The sequence below is a fragment of the Periophthalmus magnuspinnatus genome, chromosome 20 (assembly GCF_009829125.3).
Source record: "Periophthalmus magnuspinnatus isolate fPerMag1 chromosome 20, fPerMag1.2.pri, whole genome shotgun sequence".
Lineage (NCBI taxonomy): Eukaryota > Metazoa > Chordata > Actinopteri > Gobiiformes > Gobiidae > Periophthalmus > Periophthalmus magnuspinnatus.
Window position 1 is genome coordinate 21,761,549 of NC_047145.1, and position 19,589 is coordinate 21,781,137.

General features: G+C 38.4%; 2 protein-coding genes across 2 annotated transcripts in view; one reads left to right on the plus strand and one right to left on the minus strand.

Annotated features, from left to right (window-relative positions):
- The first annotated feature begins 1,173 nt into the window (after positions 1–1,173).
- txndc5 (thioredoxin domain containing 5) lies at positions 1,174–18,230 on the plus strand. The gene is made up of 10 exons (XM_033985725.2): positions 1,174–1,586; positions 3,757–3,909; positions 6,272–6,377; positions 6,462–6,558; positions 10,998–11,113; positions 12,152–12,238; positions 12,316–12,465; positions 13,658–13,740; positions 13,900–14,029; positions 16,751–18,230. Exons 1-10 carry the CDS (start codon positions 1,405–1,407, stop codon positions 16,871–16,873), a joined length of 1,227 nt encoding a protein of 408 aa, XP_033841616.1. The 5' UTR covers positions 1,174–1,404; the 3' UTR covers positions 16,874–18,230.
- The window catches only part of bmp6 (bone morphogenetic protein 6), a 105,740-nt gene continuing 104,210 nt past the window's right edge, over positions 18,060–19,589 (minus strand). The window contains exon 7 of the mRNA XM_033985724.2: positions 18,060–19,381. Within this exon, the coding sequence (XP_033841615.1) occupies positions 19,232–19,381 (150 nt within the window). The 3' untranslated portion in view covers positions 18,060–19,231. The remainder of the gene's footprint in view (positions 19,382–19,589) is intronic.

Below are 19,589 nucleotides of genomic sequence, written 5' to 3' on the forward strand. Positions count from 1 at the left end.
ACAGGAAGTAGTGACGCTAACAGGAAGTAGTGACGCTAACAGGAAGTAGTGACGCTAACAGTGAGGTTGCCAGGTGCTAATGTGCACAGAGCTAATTTAAACCAAATTTATGAGAACAGCTTTATTTTTGTTGCACTGTTTGGTTTGTATTTATTCAATTCAATGTATTTTTCACACTGTTCAACATTATATAATGTTGAACACACACACACACACACATTTACACACTCCACATGTTTCAGTCACATATTTATTCCCGGTGTCTGTGGAATCCCTCAGTCGTCCAGGTTTGAGCCACAGTAAAAGAAAAACAGTCACCTGGTCTTTTGGCATTTTGTTTCTTTCTTTTGCCACTTGAGCCCCACATAATATTGTTTTTGTGATGAATTTTTTGAATTAGGTGTTGATTTCATCTGCAGTTGCAAAAGTTACATTTTGATTACATTTTCTCCACTTTTTAAACCCACACCTCTCACTTATTTTCCCCGAGATGCCCTTTTGATGGCACATACCAAGAAGAAAAAAATATATATAATAAAATAAATAAATACACAATAAGTATGAATAAAAAGAAATATAACAAACATAACAAATATACATATAAATAAATAACTACATAATAATAATAATAATAATAATAATAATAATAATAATAATAATAATAATAATAAAAACATGCCTAACAGACAAAAGAATTATTTAAAAAAATGCTATTTTATAAAGGAAGAGGGTTTTGAAAGAGAAAGTAAAAACACAATAAAAAGAAAAAAAAAATTACAATTTGAATAATAATAAAGAAAAAATAAAATAATAATACAATGAAATAAAATTAAAAATAAAGTAAATTAAAAAAAATGTTTATGACTAAGAATCAAGACACATCACAGTAAAATGTACTTAAGTAAACTACAAATACATAAATCTATGGAACCTTTTCATTCATTATCTTCCACTTCTGCAGATTAAACTATTAAATTAAATTATATTAGTCTCCAAAATGTGAAATTGTTGCAAATCTTGGCTTTAATCAGTATTTCTAGTGAGTCTATTTCCTCAAATCATCTCCATTTCCATCCAAACGCCTTTAAACCTTTTCTCAATCGTTAAAAGCTTGCACCAGTCGGGCTTCCGTATGTGTCCAAAGACTGGCACATGTGTGGACCTGTCAGAGCGCGCGAGGAGGAGTCTTTACGCACACGTGTCCAGCGGCTCTATGCAAACCCGCAGGTGTGTGGACGTGCGCGCCTGGTCCAGCTCTTCTATCACTTTACGCACGTCCAGGAAAGAGGCGTGCACTCCTCTGTCCACCCTCCTGCTCACTCTGCCGCTCACTCTGCCGCTCACCCTCCCGTCCTCTTCCATTTCCCACCGGCAGGAAGCGCGTCATCCCGCACAGAGCTCGCCATGGCCTCCCCGGCTCCCACAGCTCTCCGCTTCAGCTTCATCCTGTGCACTTTAGTGTTTTGTGTCGTGTTTTGTGACGGGGACGTGGAGGAGGATGAACACGCCGCGCACACGTACACTGTGGACATGTTTAACGAGGCTGTGCCAACCGCGCCGCATTTTGTCATGTTTTACGCACCGTGGTGAGTCCAAATCCCTCCATAACGACCACATCTGCCAAGACAAAGTTACAAACAAGGCTGTAATGTGTAAATAGCGCCAGTTTTGAGTTGTATTTTGTTGTTTTTTTGAGTCTAATCCAGCGCGTCATGAGTTGGAAGCTACCCGGCGTTTTAGCCACCGTGCGCCACTGCTCCATCCAATCCAATCAACTCCACTGCTTAGCTCCTCTGCTAGCAGGCTAAAACATGCGAGAACGCGCTCAAAGCAGTTTAATCTAATCTAGCAGCTCACTACTTAAGGAATAATCTGGATTTGTTGACGCATTTTGCAGGGACGTGTGGATAAAACTCGGATTCTTTGGGAAAATGAAGTTTGTGGAGCAGTTGCGCATACGTGGCAAACGCAGACTGAGCCTTGGCCGTGCCCTTCAGGGGTCTCTGACAACTTTACACAAATATTACAATGAAAACTGACAGTGTGCAGGTTTAAAACAGAGCGGGATGCGTTTGGATGGGCTGCAGGGAGGGAGAGGGGAGCTGGAGCCAGGCCAAGGAAACGTGCTCATAATGGGACAAATGATAATGTACTAATTGTTTTTGTGGCACAGTCTGAGCCGGATCTGACGTTACTTTACTGATAACTTTTACAATCGGGTTATTTCACTTTGTAATGACACGTATGAGCAGGTTTGGCCAACATGATATTAACAAACTAATTATTGTCACACCTGAACCTCAGGCACCTTCAGCCAGTAAAAGATGAAGTGAAGTAAAAGTATTAAAGTGTGTACTTAAGGAGACTTTTCAGGGATCTGTGCTTTACTTAAGTGCATGTTTACAGTGGCTACTTTTTACTTTTACTTCAGTACAATTGAGAGCAGTATCTGTACTTTCTACTCCACTACATTTTGGAACTGGGCTGCAAAGTAAAAGTACTTTTTATATGATTTGAGGGGTTATTTTTTACCATTTTTGTGGAAACATCCTGACTAAAGTTTGAGTTCAAGCTTCGGCTTTGGAGAAAAACAAAAATAATTCATAAGAAAAATTAGAAATTGATTCATATTGTTACTCTAAACAAAATATGTCTCATTTTGAATCTATATCACTACATTTACACTTTAACAAATGAACAAAACGTAAGTACTTTAACTTTTTACATTTTTAAACAGGTACTTAAATACTTTTACTTAAGTAGATTTTTCATGTGATACTTTTACTTGAGTAACTTTTTACCTATACCTGCATCTGTACTTTTAACAAACTGTAGTACTTCATCCACCAGAGTACTTATGAATTTTGTGTATTTATTCAAGACATTTATTCCAAAATATGAAAAAAGTTAAATCTATATCACTACATTTACAAACTTAACAAATTAACAAAACAAATGTGTGAAATAATTTAACTTAATACTGTGACTTAAGTAGATTTTTTCAGTTGAAACTAACTTTTACTTGAGTAACTTTTTACCTCTGTATCTGTACTTTTAATTAAGTAACAAAATGTCGTACTTCACTTCACCAGCACTTTTCCTCATAAGATAAATATTAAAGTTATAAGCAAGTTACGGTGGAAAATTAATGAAATAAACACGTTCTGTTTTGTATCCTATGTAATCCTGTCACGCGGAAGTAAATATAAACGATAATACAGAGGGTCACTCGTTCTAAAAATAACCCGCGAAGTATCAGCTGTATTTTTTTTACAATTATTCTCTATGTTTTTGTCTGTAAAACCCCTCACCACACACTTTATACACTTTTCTCACACAGGCGTTAACATTTTCTCACATTTCTCTCTCGTTTAAACACAAAGTTCAAACCTTCGTAGGCGTCTTTGTCGGTGCAGAACGTTTCATCGACATTGTGGGTTTTGTCGGGGAGAAAACAAATGGCAAACGTACAGCACTTCAGAGTCACACATGTTAAAAAATCCATGAAATAGCGAAACCGTGAAATGTGAACTGTGATATAGTGAGAGACGACTGTACTGAAAACGGTTACGCAGAATTATATCAAAACATGTTCTAAATGTGCAATATAACAGAATAAATAAACAGTCCCGGTGGTTAGTTTGCGTCTATAATGAGTCGGTGCTTCATAATCGACTTTCTACACCTCAGACCCAAACTTTTCCCATAAATCGATAAATAGTGATCATTTTGACGGGTCTAATCTGTTCTCTCCAGGTGTGGACACTGCAAACGGCTCCAGCCCGCCTGGAACGAGCTGGCAGAAAAGTACAACGGCATGGACGAGCCGCCGGCGTACGTGGTGAAAGTCGACTGTGTGCAGAATACAAAGTTCTGCTCCAACGAACACGGCGTCAGGGGCTACCCCACGTAAGTCCACGCCGTCCGCTGTAACCCGTGTGTTCACTGTGGCACTGGGTGTAATTCGACTTTTGTGCTGATTCACAGTAGTCAAGTAAAAAGTGATTTCTGCTTCGTCAACACAGGACGATGATAATGATTGACAGAAACGCTGCTCCGCTCATGTGACGGGGGTTTGTTGTGGTTGTGGTTGGAGGTTTTATTCAGTTATGACATGTGTGTATATTCTTTTTTATTATGGAAACTAAAATACATTGTGAAAGTGCGCTCGCCTCTCCACAGAGCTGCACCTTGGTGTGGTTAGGCCTGTCATAAGTTTGAACAATATTTTTGGTGTCAGTATTTATAATATGTAGATTTTATTTGCTCTACTTTGTGAATTTTTTGTAATTTTAGTGGTTATTTTTTTAAGATTTAAGCCATAAAAGTTTGAATTATTAACTTCTAAGACTCGTTACAGACTCAAACTAACGACTAAAGTGTTTAATTTAGCTGTTTATTTATTGCAACTCATGATTTTTAACAATATTGTAGATTTATAATAGTTTTTGTGGTTTAAATCTGCTCTTGGATTATTGTTTCAGTGACATAAATTAGTTTCAATATTACCATTTATTGTCTACTTTAGTGATTTATATCGAAATATTACCAAATGCTTGTCTCCATGGAGCTAAAGAAGTTTATCATCATATTGTGGAATATTCCAAGTAAAGCAATGACGGATGGAGACAAAATATGAGGCGAAGTGGCGTAGTGCAGCTTTAATATTCATTTATCACAAAGCTAGAGCGTTTTTTAAAGTTTTTCTTTTTGTTTTCAGTGGGAGAAAGTTTGTCTTGTCCCCATATTTTAAAATAAATTTCTACATTTTTTGGTAAACTGCAGAGTGAGTGTTTGCTGAAAAGACTCAAAAGCTCAAATTTACAAAGTTAAAGCTGTTCATTAACAAACATGTCAAAAACCATGTCCAAAAACTGTCCTGTGCCACTTGCCGTAACTTGATGCTGATTGGATAACTGTGTATTTTACTAGTTCTGAATATTTAAGGATACGTGCTCATAAACTATAAGAAAAAAATGCAAATTCCCTAAGACCGGTCACGAATCCACATTTTTAAGCTCGATAAACAGTAATATTAGCTGTCCATAACCTGGCCCCACCTCACATCTCTCACCTCCTCCACATCTCCATTCCCTCTCGCTCCCTCCGCTCCTCTTCCTCTCTCCATCTCTCTGTCCCCTCTGTCCATCTCATCACCTTCAGCTGCTCTGCTCCCCACCTCTGGAACTCTCTCCCTCCTGACCTCCGCAACGTTGACTCTCTTCCACTTTTCAAATCCAGACTCAAAACCCACTGTTCACACAATCCTACTCCACATAATCAGTCACTCTCACCATCATCCAGTTTTATCTGTTTTATATCTGTAAATATGTGTTTTTAACTTTGTCTTGTACAGTGTCCTTGAGTGTCCTGAAAGGCGCTTTCAAATAAAATGTATTATTATTATTATTATATTGAAACTACTTTATGTCACTGATTAAGAGTTTTGCAAAAATGATGCAAAATAATCCCAGTGAACCATTTTAAAATTAAAATTCATTAAAAGACATGAGCTGCGACAAATACACAGCAGAATGTACCAATAATTATCTGTAAAAGTGCCTTATTAACCCCTCCACAGCTCAAATGTTATCCTATCACATTAAATTAAAGTCAAAATTAAATTTGAACTTGGAGGGAAAGTGGAGATTTTTCACTTGACATGAGATGTGTTTCTGGAGTTTCTTTGACAAACAGGTGAATATGCAAGTGTAGAGTATGTATCCACCCCCTCCTTTTATTTATTTATTTATTTTATTCATTTATTTTTAATTCATTCATTTTTATTATTTATTTTGTCTTTTAAATTTATATTTATTAATGTATTTATATGTATTTATTTTATTCATTTATTTGTAATTCATTCATTTTTATTATTTTATTTATTTTGTCTTTTTTATTTATTCATGTATTTATTCATTTATTTATTTATATATATTTATTATTAATTATATGTCCTTATTTCTGCATGTACTTTGTATATTGATTTCATTATTATTCTTAGTATTTTACTTTTTTTACTTTATCAATTATGCTAAAAAAAAAAACTTTAATAAAAAGATAATTTGAGAAAAAAAAACCTTAAATCTCCCAGCTTCACAAAGAAACAGTCCTCATAGTAAATAGTTCATTTTTTGTCATGTTTTATTGTATTTGTATGTTTTTATCTGATTTTTGTCTTGTTCAGTGTCTTGTTTTGAAAGGCGCTTTTAAATAAAATGCATTACTCTTAAATACCGAGCCCCTAAACTGTATTTTTCCTGTTTTTCAGACTCAAACTGTTCAAACCGGAGCAGGAGCCTGTGAAGTACCAAGGCCCCAGAGACCTGCAGTCCCTGGAGACGTGGATGCTCAAAACGCTGCAGGACGAGCCCTCGGTGAGTCTTATCGTTCGTACGTGTTCTCCTGGTGCGACCCGCGTGTCCCGACGGCGTGACCTCACTGTGCCGTGTCACGTTTAGGAGCCGGAGAGCGAAGAGGAGCCGCCCAAAGCCCCAGAGCCTAAACAGGGCATGTACGAACTCAGCGCTCACCACTTCAAAACGCACATCTCCAAAGGTAACACTGTTTGTCACTTTTCACACACAAAAAAACATGAAAAACCTGATTTCAGCTGCGGCGGAACAGAATGTGCTGTTCTGGATCATTTTTACTTTTACTTCAGTACATTTGAGAGCAGTATCTGTACTTTCTACTACACTACATTTTTAAACAGGACTGAAAAGTAAAAGTATTTTTTATTATAGTTTGACACCTGCGGAAAAGGCTGAGGGTTTATTTTTAACACGTTCATAATTTGAGCAAAACAAAAATAGGTAGCGCTTTAAAATAAGACCCGGGACTTATGGTGGTACTTTGTAGATACTTAACTGGTAATTACTGTGGTAGTTACTGTGGTACTTTTTCTTGCCAGTACGTCATACGTCTAACTATAGCGTATTTGTACATTTTATACTTTAATAAATCTATTTTCTAGCTGCAATAAAACCACCACTGTACAATTTCACTATACGCCTTAACACAGACCCGTCCAAACTGGGGTCCGGGGGCCAAATGCGGCCCTCAGACCCATTTTTCTTGGCCCATATTACCTTAAACAGTACTTTTTACTGTACATTTCTGAAAATCTACTTTAACAAGCCCATGTCAAATATTTAATGTGTCCCATTGAGGATGTAAGCGTGAGTAAAGGTCTAGTGGTTCAGTTTAACTTGTAGTAATACACAGATTTGAAGTATTCACTGTATTTGTGACCAGTTTATGGCTTTAAATCGACCCTGAGCTTTGTTTTATGTTTTATATGTGGCTCTTAACGAGAAAAGTCTGGACACTCCTGATTTAACAGATGTCACTGTAACTAACACTATAATTAACCTCTCACTTAATACAACATATTACTGTAAGTACCAGTACTAGTATCAATAACTATTAGTGTAAGTACCACTAGAAGTACTGCTTTACGTACCACAAAGTATCAGAATTAGTTATACTGTATAAGTCCCAGCCAAAGTACTAGTAACTATCAGTATAAAGCAAAATTACCACAACAACTACCATTGCAATTACCAGTCAAGTATCTACTAAGTACCACCGTAAGTACCTAGTAAGTCCTGGACCTTATTTTAAAGTGCTGCCCAAAATTATACAAATATAAACAGCTGGAAAGAAATATTAATTCTCTTGTTTCTATTGAAAAAAATCAGCTCAAATCTGTATCAAAATCACCACATTTGAAGCTTTATAAGACTCAAAATCTACACGAAATACTTTTACTTTTTGCTCTTTAAGTACATTTTTAAATGGGTATTTTAATACTTGCGTGTTTTATGTGATATTTTTCACTTTTTACTCTTTCCTTGAGTATTTTTTGCTCCGGGATCTGTACTTTTACTTAACAAAATTGAGTACTTCTTCCACCTTTGGATTTCAGTTACTGTTTTTTACCATAATCACCGTACGTAAAGTGATAAAAATAAAAGTATCTGCCTCGCCACAGCCATTCAGAACAAAATATATTTAAATGGTGAAAAGTACTCAAAATGGCGCCTTTGAACATGCAGTGAAAGCCTATGAATAAACCCGTTTTGCAACTATAGGCAAATGTGAACCGTGTTCTGTTTAACTTCATAATTTACATATATTTTGATTATTAAATTTGAATTCCAGATAAACTATGCAAAAAAGTAAAGACCTTGAGTATTTCACGTCCCCGTCATGTCGTTACGGAGCCGCAAATATGAGAAATAATGTCCCTGTTACGACTGAAACTGAAACGAATTTTAAAACCACATAAGCTGGTGCTGGTTTGACGAGTGAAACGCCTCAGTTCTCTGATTTTACACAAAGGAAACGCCACAAACCAGGAGAACAAACGGGGCGAGGGAGCGTCCGAGTGTCAAAGACGCACTCTGCCTTTAAATGTCATTATCGAATCTGTTTAAAATGACGGTGAAATGAACCCGTTTGTTCCCCTGTGAACACGGGACGCCCCAAACCCAGAAACCGTCCACCGTGTCGGGTCAGTCTTTTCTTTCATACGTGTGTTTGTCTCAGTTCCAGCAAGAAATCTGTCAGATAAAGTTAAATATATTTGGCTTTATGTGTTTTTTATCAAGTCTCATGTGAACTTCTGCCGTCCTGAGTCACTCCACGCAACGTTTTTTAAAATTGTTTGTTGGTTTTCGTTCAGTGGTAGAAGAAGTACTCCATTTTGTTAAGTAAAAATATATAAACCAGAGCAAAGAATACTCAACTGGATTTTTTCATGTGATACTTTTATTTAAGTAAAAGTATTAAAGTACCTGTTTAAAAATGTGCTTAAAGAGTAAAAAGTAAAAGTATTTCACAAGTTCAAATGTGGTGATTTTGTTCAAGATTTGAGCTGAATTTTGTTCAACAGAAACGACTGAATCAATAATTTTTCCATGTTTTTATTTGTATATTTATTTATTTTTTCAAATTATGAACATGTTAAAAATAAACCCTCAGACTTTTCAGCAGGTCTCACACAATAAAAATAAATACTTTTACTTTTTCAGTTCAAAAATGTAGTGTAGAAAGTACAGATACTGCTCTCAGATGTAGTGAAGTAAAAGTAAAAAGTATCCACTGTAAAATGTACTGAAGTAAAGTAAAGATACCTAAAGAGTTTACTTAAATATAGTACAGTAAAGTATAAGACGCACCTGCCAAAAAAATGCATAATAATAAAGAAAAAAAAACATCACATCTGAGTGTAAGTCGCACCCCTGGAAAAACTATGAAAAAGGTTTGGGAAAATGCAGTAAACCTACTTTAAAATCCAGAAAAAACTGTTTAAACAAAGTCTTATTGTGCTGTTGTGTCTCTATGGTTCTCATCTGTGACACTCATGGATAATTCTGTCATAATTTATACATTTTAAATCACAATATTCATCTAAAACGACTTAACAAAGGAAAGAATCCGCTGAATTCTGCGTTAGAAAACCGCGGCGTCCAATGGGAGCTGTCGGCGCCCCCTGTGGACAGCTGTGAAACTGGTGGGCGTGGACCAGTGGAGGTGAAAACGGGGATTTATCGGCAAAATGGCGTCTCGAAAATATTACTAAAACGTGAATCACTCCAAAAAACAACTTCAAGAGGGTCAACGAGAAGGAAACGACTTTAACTTTGACTTTACTGCGAAAAACAAATGTGAGTCGTGATAATTGTCCGCCCACGTGTATGACTCTGCGATCTGAAGTGTTTTGCTTTTTAATGGAAAAAGAAATGGCTTGTTTGGGGCTGAAGGACGGCAGGAAATGACACACGTATGTTTAAAATGGTGTTTATAAGTCCCACCTTCACATCTTGGCAACAGCGCTCCAACTCCATTTGTTTTATGTAACGTCCACATAAGGGCTGTATGTTTTATTTTACTTTTTCACTAATGTTGTAATGTTGTAAATGGAAATAATCAAAATAATTGGAGAGTTTTTGAAGTTCAATGAGGTCTTAAAGGTCCCGTATTACACAAAACTGGACTTTTTTGAGCATTAATCCATGTTCTAATGCTGTTTCCTCCTCAAAACCAGACCTGGAGTTGTGTTTTGGTTCATTTAGTAACCATTTATTATTAGTCTGTTACATTTCCAAAGCTCAAAACGCTCTGTTCCACCTTGTGATGTCATCAAGTGGTAGTTTTCAAAGTGAACAGCTCCTTTTACCTTTAGTTCAGTCGAGATAAATGGCAATTCCAGGGATGAAATGATCCAATTGATTCTAGAAATGAAGGTGTGTGGAGTTTAAAAACACAGTGGAGCACTTCCTGTATCACCACTTGATGACATCACAAGGTGGAACGGAGCGTTTTCTCCACAACTTCAGGAAACGGTATTATAACAGGTCAAAAAATAGTGTAATGTGAGCCCTTTAACTACTTTTTTCTTCAGGCTTGGGATGGATGCAAGTATTTGTAAAAAAAAAAGTTTGCATTAGGAAGGGTTTTTCTTTCAGGTCTCCCAAAAAGATCACAAGAAATTGCAAATATGTTGAAAAAAGTCATTGTAATATGATTTTAATACTGTTCTAATGTTGTTTCCTCATCACAGAGTTGTGTTTTTTTGTTTCATTCACACACGTTTAACACAAATAAACCTGCATATTTAGGCTGAGTTCTTCTCTCAAACTGAAAACGCTCCGTTCCACTTTGTGATGTCATCATGTGGTGATACAGGAAGTGCTCCACTGTGTTTTTAAACTCCACACACCTTCATTTCTAGAATCATTTGGATCATTTCAGCCTCTGGAATTGCCACTTATCTTGACTGAACTAAAGGTAAAAGGAGCTGTTCACTTGGAAACTACCACTTCAAAACGCTCTGTTCCACCTTGTGATGTCATGAGCTTTGGAGAATGAAACAAAACACAACTCCAGGTCTGTTTTTGAGGAGGAAACAGCGTTGGAACACGGTTTAAAGCTCATAAGAGTCAGTTTTGTGTGATATAAAACCTTTAAACGGCTCCGTTCTTCTGCAGGTGCACATTTTGTAAAGTTCTTCGCTCCTTGGTGCGGTCACTGTAAAGCCATGGCTCCGACGTGGGAGCAGCTCGCCGGCACCTACGAGCACTCGGATGATGTCAAAATAGGAAAGGTCGGTTTGTCACACACACGTTTTTACAGACTGGTGTCATTTGAATAGACTGAAACTGAAACAGTCAAATTGAGAAACTTTGTTCAAATCCTCAGGCCCCAGAGACGCACAATAGAGATTCAGTTTGTTTCTGTCAGGCCCAAAATCACAGCAGCCGTCGCCTCTTGGGGCCCGACGAGGTCATGGATTTATGAACTTCCTGTTGGTTAAATCCAACAGTGAAACAGGCACCGGTCAATGACAGATTAACCAATATCAGTTACTATATTGTTTTATCGGTTAAACAATAACCAATAAAACAAGCACATGGCTGGACCTGGACTTAAACTGGGGCCTTTAAACCAGGGGCCGTTAAACCAGGGGCCGTTAAACCAGGGGCCATTAAAGCAGGGGCCATTAAAGCAGGGGCCTTAAACTGAGAACTTAAACCAGGGGCCTTAACCCGGGGACTTTAACCAGGGGCCTTAAATTGGGGACCTAAATCGGGGGCTCTAAACTAGGGGCCGCTAAACCAGGGGCCTTAAACTGGGGCCTTAAACTGGGGCCTTAAACCGGGGGCCTTAAACTGAGGGCCTTAAACTGAGGGCCTTAAACTGAGGGCCTTAAACTGAGGGCCTCAAACTGGGGGACCTAAACTGGGGGTTTTAAATCGCAGGCCTTACACCGGGGGCCTTAAACTTGAGGGCCTTAAACCGAGGACCTAAACTGGGGGCCTTTAAACCGGGGGTCATAAATTGGGGACCTAAATAGGAGGACCTAACCCGGGGCCCCTTAACCCGGGGGCTTTTAAACTGGATCCATTTGCAGATAAAGTTCAAACCTGTTGGCCCTGGTCCCACTCAAGACTAAGGGACATAGGTGGGCTTGTCCAGAACAGGGTGGGGGCTCATGGTGACCCCTGACCCTTGTCCCTGGGGTCATGGGGTCAGGTGAGGGAAATGGAGGATCCGCAGTAACTCATTAGTTGTTTTTAATATTCAAATTCATGACTTCCTTTACTGTCGTATTTAAACACTTCCGTCCGTTTCCTGTTTGCAGGTCGACTGTACACAACATTATGAAGTTTGCTCTGAAAACGGCGTCCGGGGATATCCCACGTTACTCTTCTTCTACAACGGAGAGAAGGTGTGAAAGACTTAACACGTGTTCATCTGTCCTGTGTTGGTGTAATAACAGTTTAATAAATATATTTGCTCGTTTAGACAGAGCAGTACAGAGGGAAGAGGGACCTCGACTCTTTTAAAGACTTCGTGGACAATCAGCTGAAGACCGTCCTCGCCAAAGACGAACCGAAGCCAGAGGAGCCGAGCGCCAACGAGATCCCCACAGAAGAGCCGCCCAAAGAGGAAGAGGTAAGTGAACAGTTTATGCTCAGAGATGGGACAGAACACAGAGTACAGCTTTAAAATGATACATGGACCAATCGGAGTACTGTATTCTGAATATTTGGAATACTTTTATATTGAGTTGCATTTAAATTATTGTGTAGGATTAAAAATGGCTTTAGTTTCCCCTTTTGTTTTGAACTTACTGCCACCTGTGCCCTTAGAGTTTTGCATTTTTCTCATTAAAACGCTGCAGTTTGAACCTAAAATTGTGTGATCAAATACTGCAGATTTTAGGAAAGTAACTGTATTCTGAACAGTGGTGGAAGAAGTACTCCAGTTTTTGTTAAGTAAAAGTACAGATACCGGCGCAAAAAGTACTCTAATAAAAGTATCGCATGAAAAAATCTACTTGAGTAAAAGTACTTGTACTTTTACTCTTTAAGTGCATTTTTAAACAAGTATTTCGTGCAGATTTTGAGTCTTAAAAAGCTTCAAATGGAGTGATTTTGATAAAGGTTTGAGCTGAATTTTGTTCAAAAGAAACGGCTGAATCATTATTTTATTATTATTTTTCTAGCTGGTTTTGTTTAGTCGAATTTAGGAACGAGACAATAATTTATCGCGATAAAAAGGGTCGACAATAATCGTTCGTGGGACATTTATATCTTAATAATCGGCAACAAATGTGCAGAAAAAAATGACTTATCCACAGGGAGAGTCAAAGGGGGGGGAGAAATGAGTCTGTTGTTCGGGGCCCCAGGGTCTTAGGGGGCCCAGAATTGGATCATCTTCTAATTAATTTGTATTACAGGGGGGCCATGTGAGGCTTATTGCCCTGGGCCCCCAAAATTTCAGTCGACGGCCCTGCTCATCTGTTAAAAGTCCAAATTATTCAAATCCACAACATTTTTAATCATCATCGTGACATAATCGTTAATTATTTTGGCCATGATAATCGTCCCATCTCTAATAAAACTGTAATGAAAATACTTTTACTTTGTACTTTCTACTTCTCTATACTTTGTCTGTTTAACTTAAATATAGTACTTTACTACTTTTACTTCGTTACGTTCCACCTGATTCTGAAAACCACCGAATGCAGTTACTGGAAATGTGTATTTTCGGTACTTTTAGTTACTTCCTAACACTGTTTATACGTGTTATTATTATCATGAATGTCCCGTGTATGTTTTCTAATCTCTTTATTTTCCTACAGTCCAAAGTATTGGTCCTAACAGAAGGCAACTTTGACGAGACCGTAGCCAAAGGCCTCACCTTCGTCAAATTCTACGCTCCATGGTCAGTTCTAATCCGTTTAATAGCATAAAAACGCCATAGTGCAGCTCTTTGCTCAACTGCTCTTAGGAACTTGTTGCATGCGAGAAAGATATTTACATAGTTTGACATGTATTTACCCAGGCTCTGAGTGGGATAATATGATGTCATTGTGTCGTGTAGGTGTGGCCACTGTAAGAACCTGGCTCCGACTTGGGAGGACCTCTCCAAGAAGGACTTTCCGGGACTCACTGACGTCAAAATCGCCAAAGTGGACTGCACGGTGGAGCGCACAGTCTGTAACAAGTACTCTGTAAGTATACGTTTGTGTTCCGTACGATTTAGGACGCAAGTACAGAGTGTCCATGAAGAAATCTTAACCTCCTGAGACCCGAGCATCTTAAACGTCAGGCTTTTTTTAATTTCTCTTTGTCATTTGGGCTGATTTGACCTGATGAGTGTAGAAATATTATCTTTTTACATTATGAGGACATTCGTTCTACTTTTTAATGATTTTTTAGAACAAAATAAAGTCACATTTGAATAATAATTTGCAGAAACTATTTATTAAGAACCTGAACACAGCAACGTTTGTCCTGAGTAAAAACAAAATGAGAAACTCTAGGAACAGTGCGTCTCATTTAAAGTGTTAAACGCACATGTTTTTCTGCACCTGTTTGAGCCAAAGTCCATCTTGAATCTAAACTTTAAAGTGTTAAACTCTTCTGTCGCCTTTAAGTGACAGTTTAATGACCTCATATGTCGACAAAAGGACAAAAAAAATGTGTATTGTGGCCTAGAAAACCCAAAAATGTGTCCTTGTTCTATTGTACTCAGTGTTTTCCAGCGTTTTTACCTCATTTAATCCACCTCTATATTTGCTCCATCAGGACGGGACTGGATTTCTCGCCGTGTTTCGCCGCAGCAGAGTCTCATCTATGTTTGCGATCGCGTCTGTATCTTTTACTTTAGTTCAGTAACGTCCCATGTCTTTGCTCGATACGACGTCTTTAACACGGCCCCATAAAACCCACGACACACACTGAGAGGTTCTTACGAGTTCACTCAAAACGACGCCTCTTTAATCAACAGGACGTCTGAAATACAAAAATGCAGCGTGATTAAAAAGTTTTATAATCACTGAGAACAACAGAACTAATCTAATTAATATATCTCATCAGTTGCTTTTGTAATTAAACTTTAAAATTGTTAAACTTCATGGACACACTGTATATTTATATCCCACATGATTAAAATAAAAATAAAAAATTACAAAGAGGCTAAGCAGAATCCGTAAATCCCTTTTGTCACTTTAAAATAAATCTATAAATTTTTCTGATGCTTTTGCTTAAAATCTGAGTCATAGCAGTTCTATAGAAACATAATTACAAATAAAACAATTTAAAATACTTGTAATATACAGTAATGCATTCATGTGGTGTATGTGTCGTTAAAAATCTCCCCAAATTTTAATTCAAAACCAAATCGATCATCGTAAACACGTTTTGATCTTTCTCTGGTCTCTATGGCAACGATTCAACTTCATTGTTGTATAAAGCAAACTTTTATCTTTTAGGAGTGTCCCAAAACAAACGGGCTTAAGTCGTTTTAGTATTAGTTTGTTTACGTGTGTTTTACAGCCAGAGGTGAATCATTAATCCCATTAGTCGCGGTTAAAACGTATATTGACATTTGCCAAAGTTCATCCTTTGGCTTTAGTCACAGTTTAACCAACGCTCCGTCACTGTCATGAGTCGAGCTGCAGTTTCCACCCGAAATGCCATGTTTTTAATACAGAAAGCTGCAGGTGTTTTTCACTTCCACATTGTGCACTTCCCAAAAATGCCCTTTTAGTTTTTAATACGGCCTTGATCACAAAATCCAAACTGAAACTTTAAACAAATTCATTTTCTAGATTAAAAAGCACATCACGCGCTAGCACCTGTCACGTGTTAGCATAAACGTTTGGGGTGGGATGTTGAGATTATAATGATTTCTTGCTTAAAAAAAAAGGAAAAAAATCCACTTTGTAATAAAATAAACACTTACGATTTTAAAATTATTTCAAAATTATTTAAAAAAAAATCACAATCTACTATTTAGGTAACACTTTATCATAACTACACTTTAATTAGCCTGAGAAAAGCACTAAACAAAGACTTAACAGGCTCTGTGCACAGTAGCACGCTAGCTAGCTCACTGCGTCTCAAAGCTAACGGTCACTTTTATTAAAATCAGAAAACATAAAATAAACAACCTATTAACATTCAAATGTATTAAAATAAAGACTGTGCAATTATTTTAAATGTAGAATACTTCAGTTTCTGGAGTTTTTAAAGTTTATTTTTCCTCAAAATTTGTGTTAGCATTGAGACACAAACATCTCTCTTGTGTGTCTAGTTAAGTATTTATTTTACTTGTGCAGTGTTTAACATCAGTAACATCCACCCACAGCTCCATGTCCATGATCTTTAAATATTTATTCATTTTAGCATGACTCCACAAAAACCTTTTTATAGAGATAAAACTGGACAGGAAGTGGTGACGCTAACAGTGAGGTAGAGCTGTGCACAGAGCAAGTCATAAGAAGAAATAGCCTCAACCTCACCTTTAATACATTTGTTCATTAATTTAGAGTTGGTAACTATGTACTTGACCAGCTCCAATTCACTTTCTATTGAAAAACTGTGGCCCCTCTTTCTGTACCTGCTGCTGTCAGACTCGTCGTTTTGGTCTTAAATGTTCGTATTAACCCTCTACATGATCCTGGGGTTTTTATTTCACTATTTTGTCCATAAATCAAGATATGAACATTAATAACAGACAAATCAGGCGCTTTCTTTCCCCGAGGTTGCTCCCGGTAGCGTTAGCAACAGGTTTGATTGACAGCGTTGCTAAGTGCCCACCAGCCTCTCTCCGGATTGGCTCTTTGGTTGCTATGATACTCACTTAGTCGACTTCTTTATACAGTCTATGTTTGAAAGCTAATCTAATTCTTGACTATAAACCGATTCTTGTTCCTCTTTCGGTGCAGATAAGAGGATACCCCACCTTATTCATGTTCCGGGGCGGGGTCCAGGGCGAGGAGCACAACGGCGGCCGCGACCTCGAGAGCCTCCACAACTTTGTAATGAAGCAGGCCCGGGACGAGCTGTAATCGAACCCACTTTGCCACTCACTTTCTACCACTTTGCTCAATCGAACTGCACATCGGGCCAAAGGGACGTCCACCTTCGTCCCGCTTCGGCCAAATCCGATCTTTTTCCTCTCGGGATTCCCGGTCAGCGTCACACCGGCTGTCTTATTCTTGGATACTGAATGTTTTTCACTGGGGGCGCGCGTGTTTTTGAAGTTTCAAAATGGTGGTTTGGTTGTGTTTTCAGGTGGGTATGTGAAGCAATCAGGACGTTTTGTAGCGGGAAAAAACATGTCTCTTTTGTTTCTGATCAAATTCTATGACCCTGATGCCGTTTTAAAGATTAGTTTTACCGATGGGATCTGGGTTTAAAAATGTATTGTCATTTCAGAGATTGTAGAACTTGTCATTGAGCGTTAAGTTGAAGGTTAAGGTACTTCTCTCCATTGTGAAACTTAACTCTCAGGGATCGGCGTGGTGGCCCAGGAGGTGGGATGGAGAGCTTTTTACATATCAACCCTTTGTCTTGTCTTTGTTTTTTATTTTATTTTTATGTCTTTAGTCTCTTATGAAGTGTAACTGTGATACCGATCAGACTCCATCACATCTCCACACACGAGCGCTCACTCCTGGACCATGTGCGGTTGGTGGATTACTACCACAAAAGTCCTTAAAATTATCTTAGAGACCGTGTTACGCTGTTTTCTGATCTACGTTATGTCGTTTCCTCGTCACAAACAGACGTGGAGTTGTGTTCCACCTTGTGATGTCATGTGGAAATACAGGAAGTGCTTAAACTCAATACGACTTCACTGAAATCATTTGAATTAATTGTCTATCTGACATCACAAGGTGGACCAGAGCGTTTTGACCTTTGGAGATGTAGACAGACTAATAATAAATCGTTACTGAAACATGTGCGAATGAAACAAAACACAACTCCAGGTCTGTTTTTGAGGAGGAAACACCATTATAACATGGCTCAAATCTCACAAGAGTCCATTTTGTGTAATATAGGACCTTTTAAATCGTCCAAAAGTAGGTCTAATCCCTTCAGAAGTATGGCGTTTCTGTTTTGACTGAACCAAAACTGACAGTGGTTCTTTCAAAACTTCAGATTAGTAATGCTAATAGTGTTTTAAGCTCACGCCCGCCTGGTACAGTCACATGAACACATCATGAGGCACTTTCAGACACAACACAAACATTATTTTCAGTATGTTCTTTATGGGTAGCACATGGTCTAAGGATCTCCAGTGACAAAGTATTTTCTTTATACGCCGTGGGCTTTCATCGCCCATGCATTTTGTACAAAAAAAAGTGTTTAATGGCAAGTTGTAACATGAGATTTCATAATAAAACTTTTTTCCAAAAATAATTCTCATTTTGTTCTTGCATCTGCCTGGTAATAAGGAATGTGATACATTTATATAAAGGTGCAATAAATAAGCAGAGAATGTATTTACAGTCTTAAACATGGTCACACAGACAGCAGCTTACCAGAGGTATATTTGATGTTGGTTAGGCACATTAGGTACTTACTACTTGTACATAAAATAAGGTCCCGTAAAGAGTCCGTGTTGTTCAAAGCTCACAGTTACAAGTGCGAGTGGAAAGATGTTGCCACTGCACACAAAAACTCGATATAATTTTACCTTTGGGCTGAAAAAGCAGAGGGCTAATTTCAGAAGACTGGCACAGCTGCCCCTCAGCCAACTGTTTTTGACTGGCTAAATGTTTTTCCACGCTCTCTTGATGGGTTGTCAGAGTGGAAGCGTTTGTTAACTTTGCGAGTGCAGTTACATGGAAATGGGCCTTTGCGGTGTGTCCGGGGGATAAGGCCGTATTCTGGACGTCTTTGGAGGAAAACATCACTTCACCCACAACATGATTCACGTAGAGGCGGCTCGGTCCGTCGTGGCCTGCAAATATTGACACGGAGGAGATATTTGGAGCAGCACGGCACTGAAATAGACTGCGGTCACTTTGGTTGAGTCTATATTCTGTATTTCTGGAAGGCAAATTTGAGTTGTGATGAAAATACTTGAAGGCAATGGGTTTATCGCGTAGGACGGATTGAAATGTGTCAAAACCGGTGATATTGTTCAAAAATTGCGAGCCCGTTGTGTTGTTGTAATGTGAAACGTGGACTTGGAGCGGCGTTTTGGCCCAAGTGGTGAGAAAGTTCTTCATCCTTAGTTCATAGTCTCTCCATTGACACATAATACACAAAACCGCTCAAGAGGTTGTCCAAAGTCTCTTCTATAAATTCTTTCCAACCGTTTATTTCTCATATGTTTTTTATTTTCCGTAACGTTGAGGTTGTTTTGCAGCCCTTGAACAAAATAACGTTGAGATTTCGTAGCGTTTTCGGGGGTATCAGTGGCAGCCGCACGCCCGCACTACCATGTTCTTGTATTTCTTCAGGATGACGTTGGAGTTGTCGTCGAAGTAGAGCACGGAGATGGCGTGGAGTTTGGTGGGAGCGCAGCACGGCTTTGGGACGTTTTCAGGATTCATCAGATGCACCTAAGAAAAATGAAAACAAAAAAACAAGTCGGTCAGAGGTCAGAGGTTAGGGGTTACGGTTGGGTAAAGGGTTAGGGTTAGGGTTGGGTTAGCGGATAGGTTAGGGTATGGCTGTGGTTAGGGGTCAGGGCACGTGTCAAACTCAAGGCCCGGGGGCCAAATGCGGCCCGCCATATCATTTTATATGGCCCACGAGAAGATAAATTAA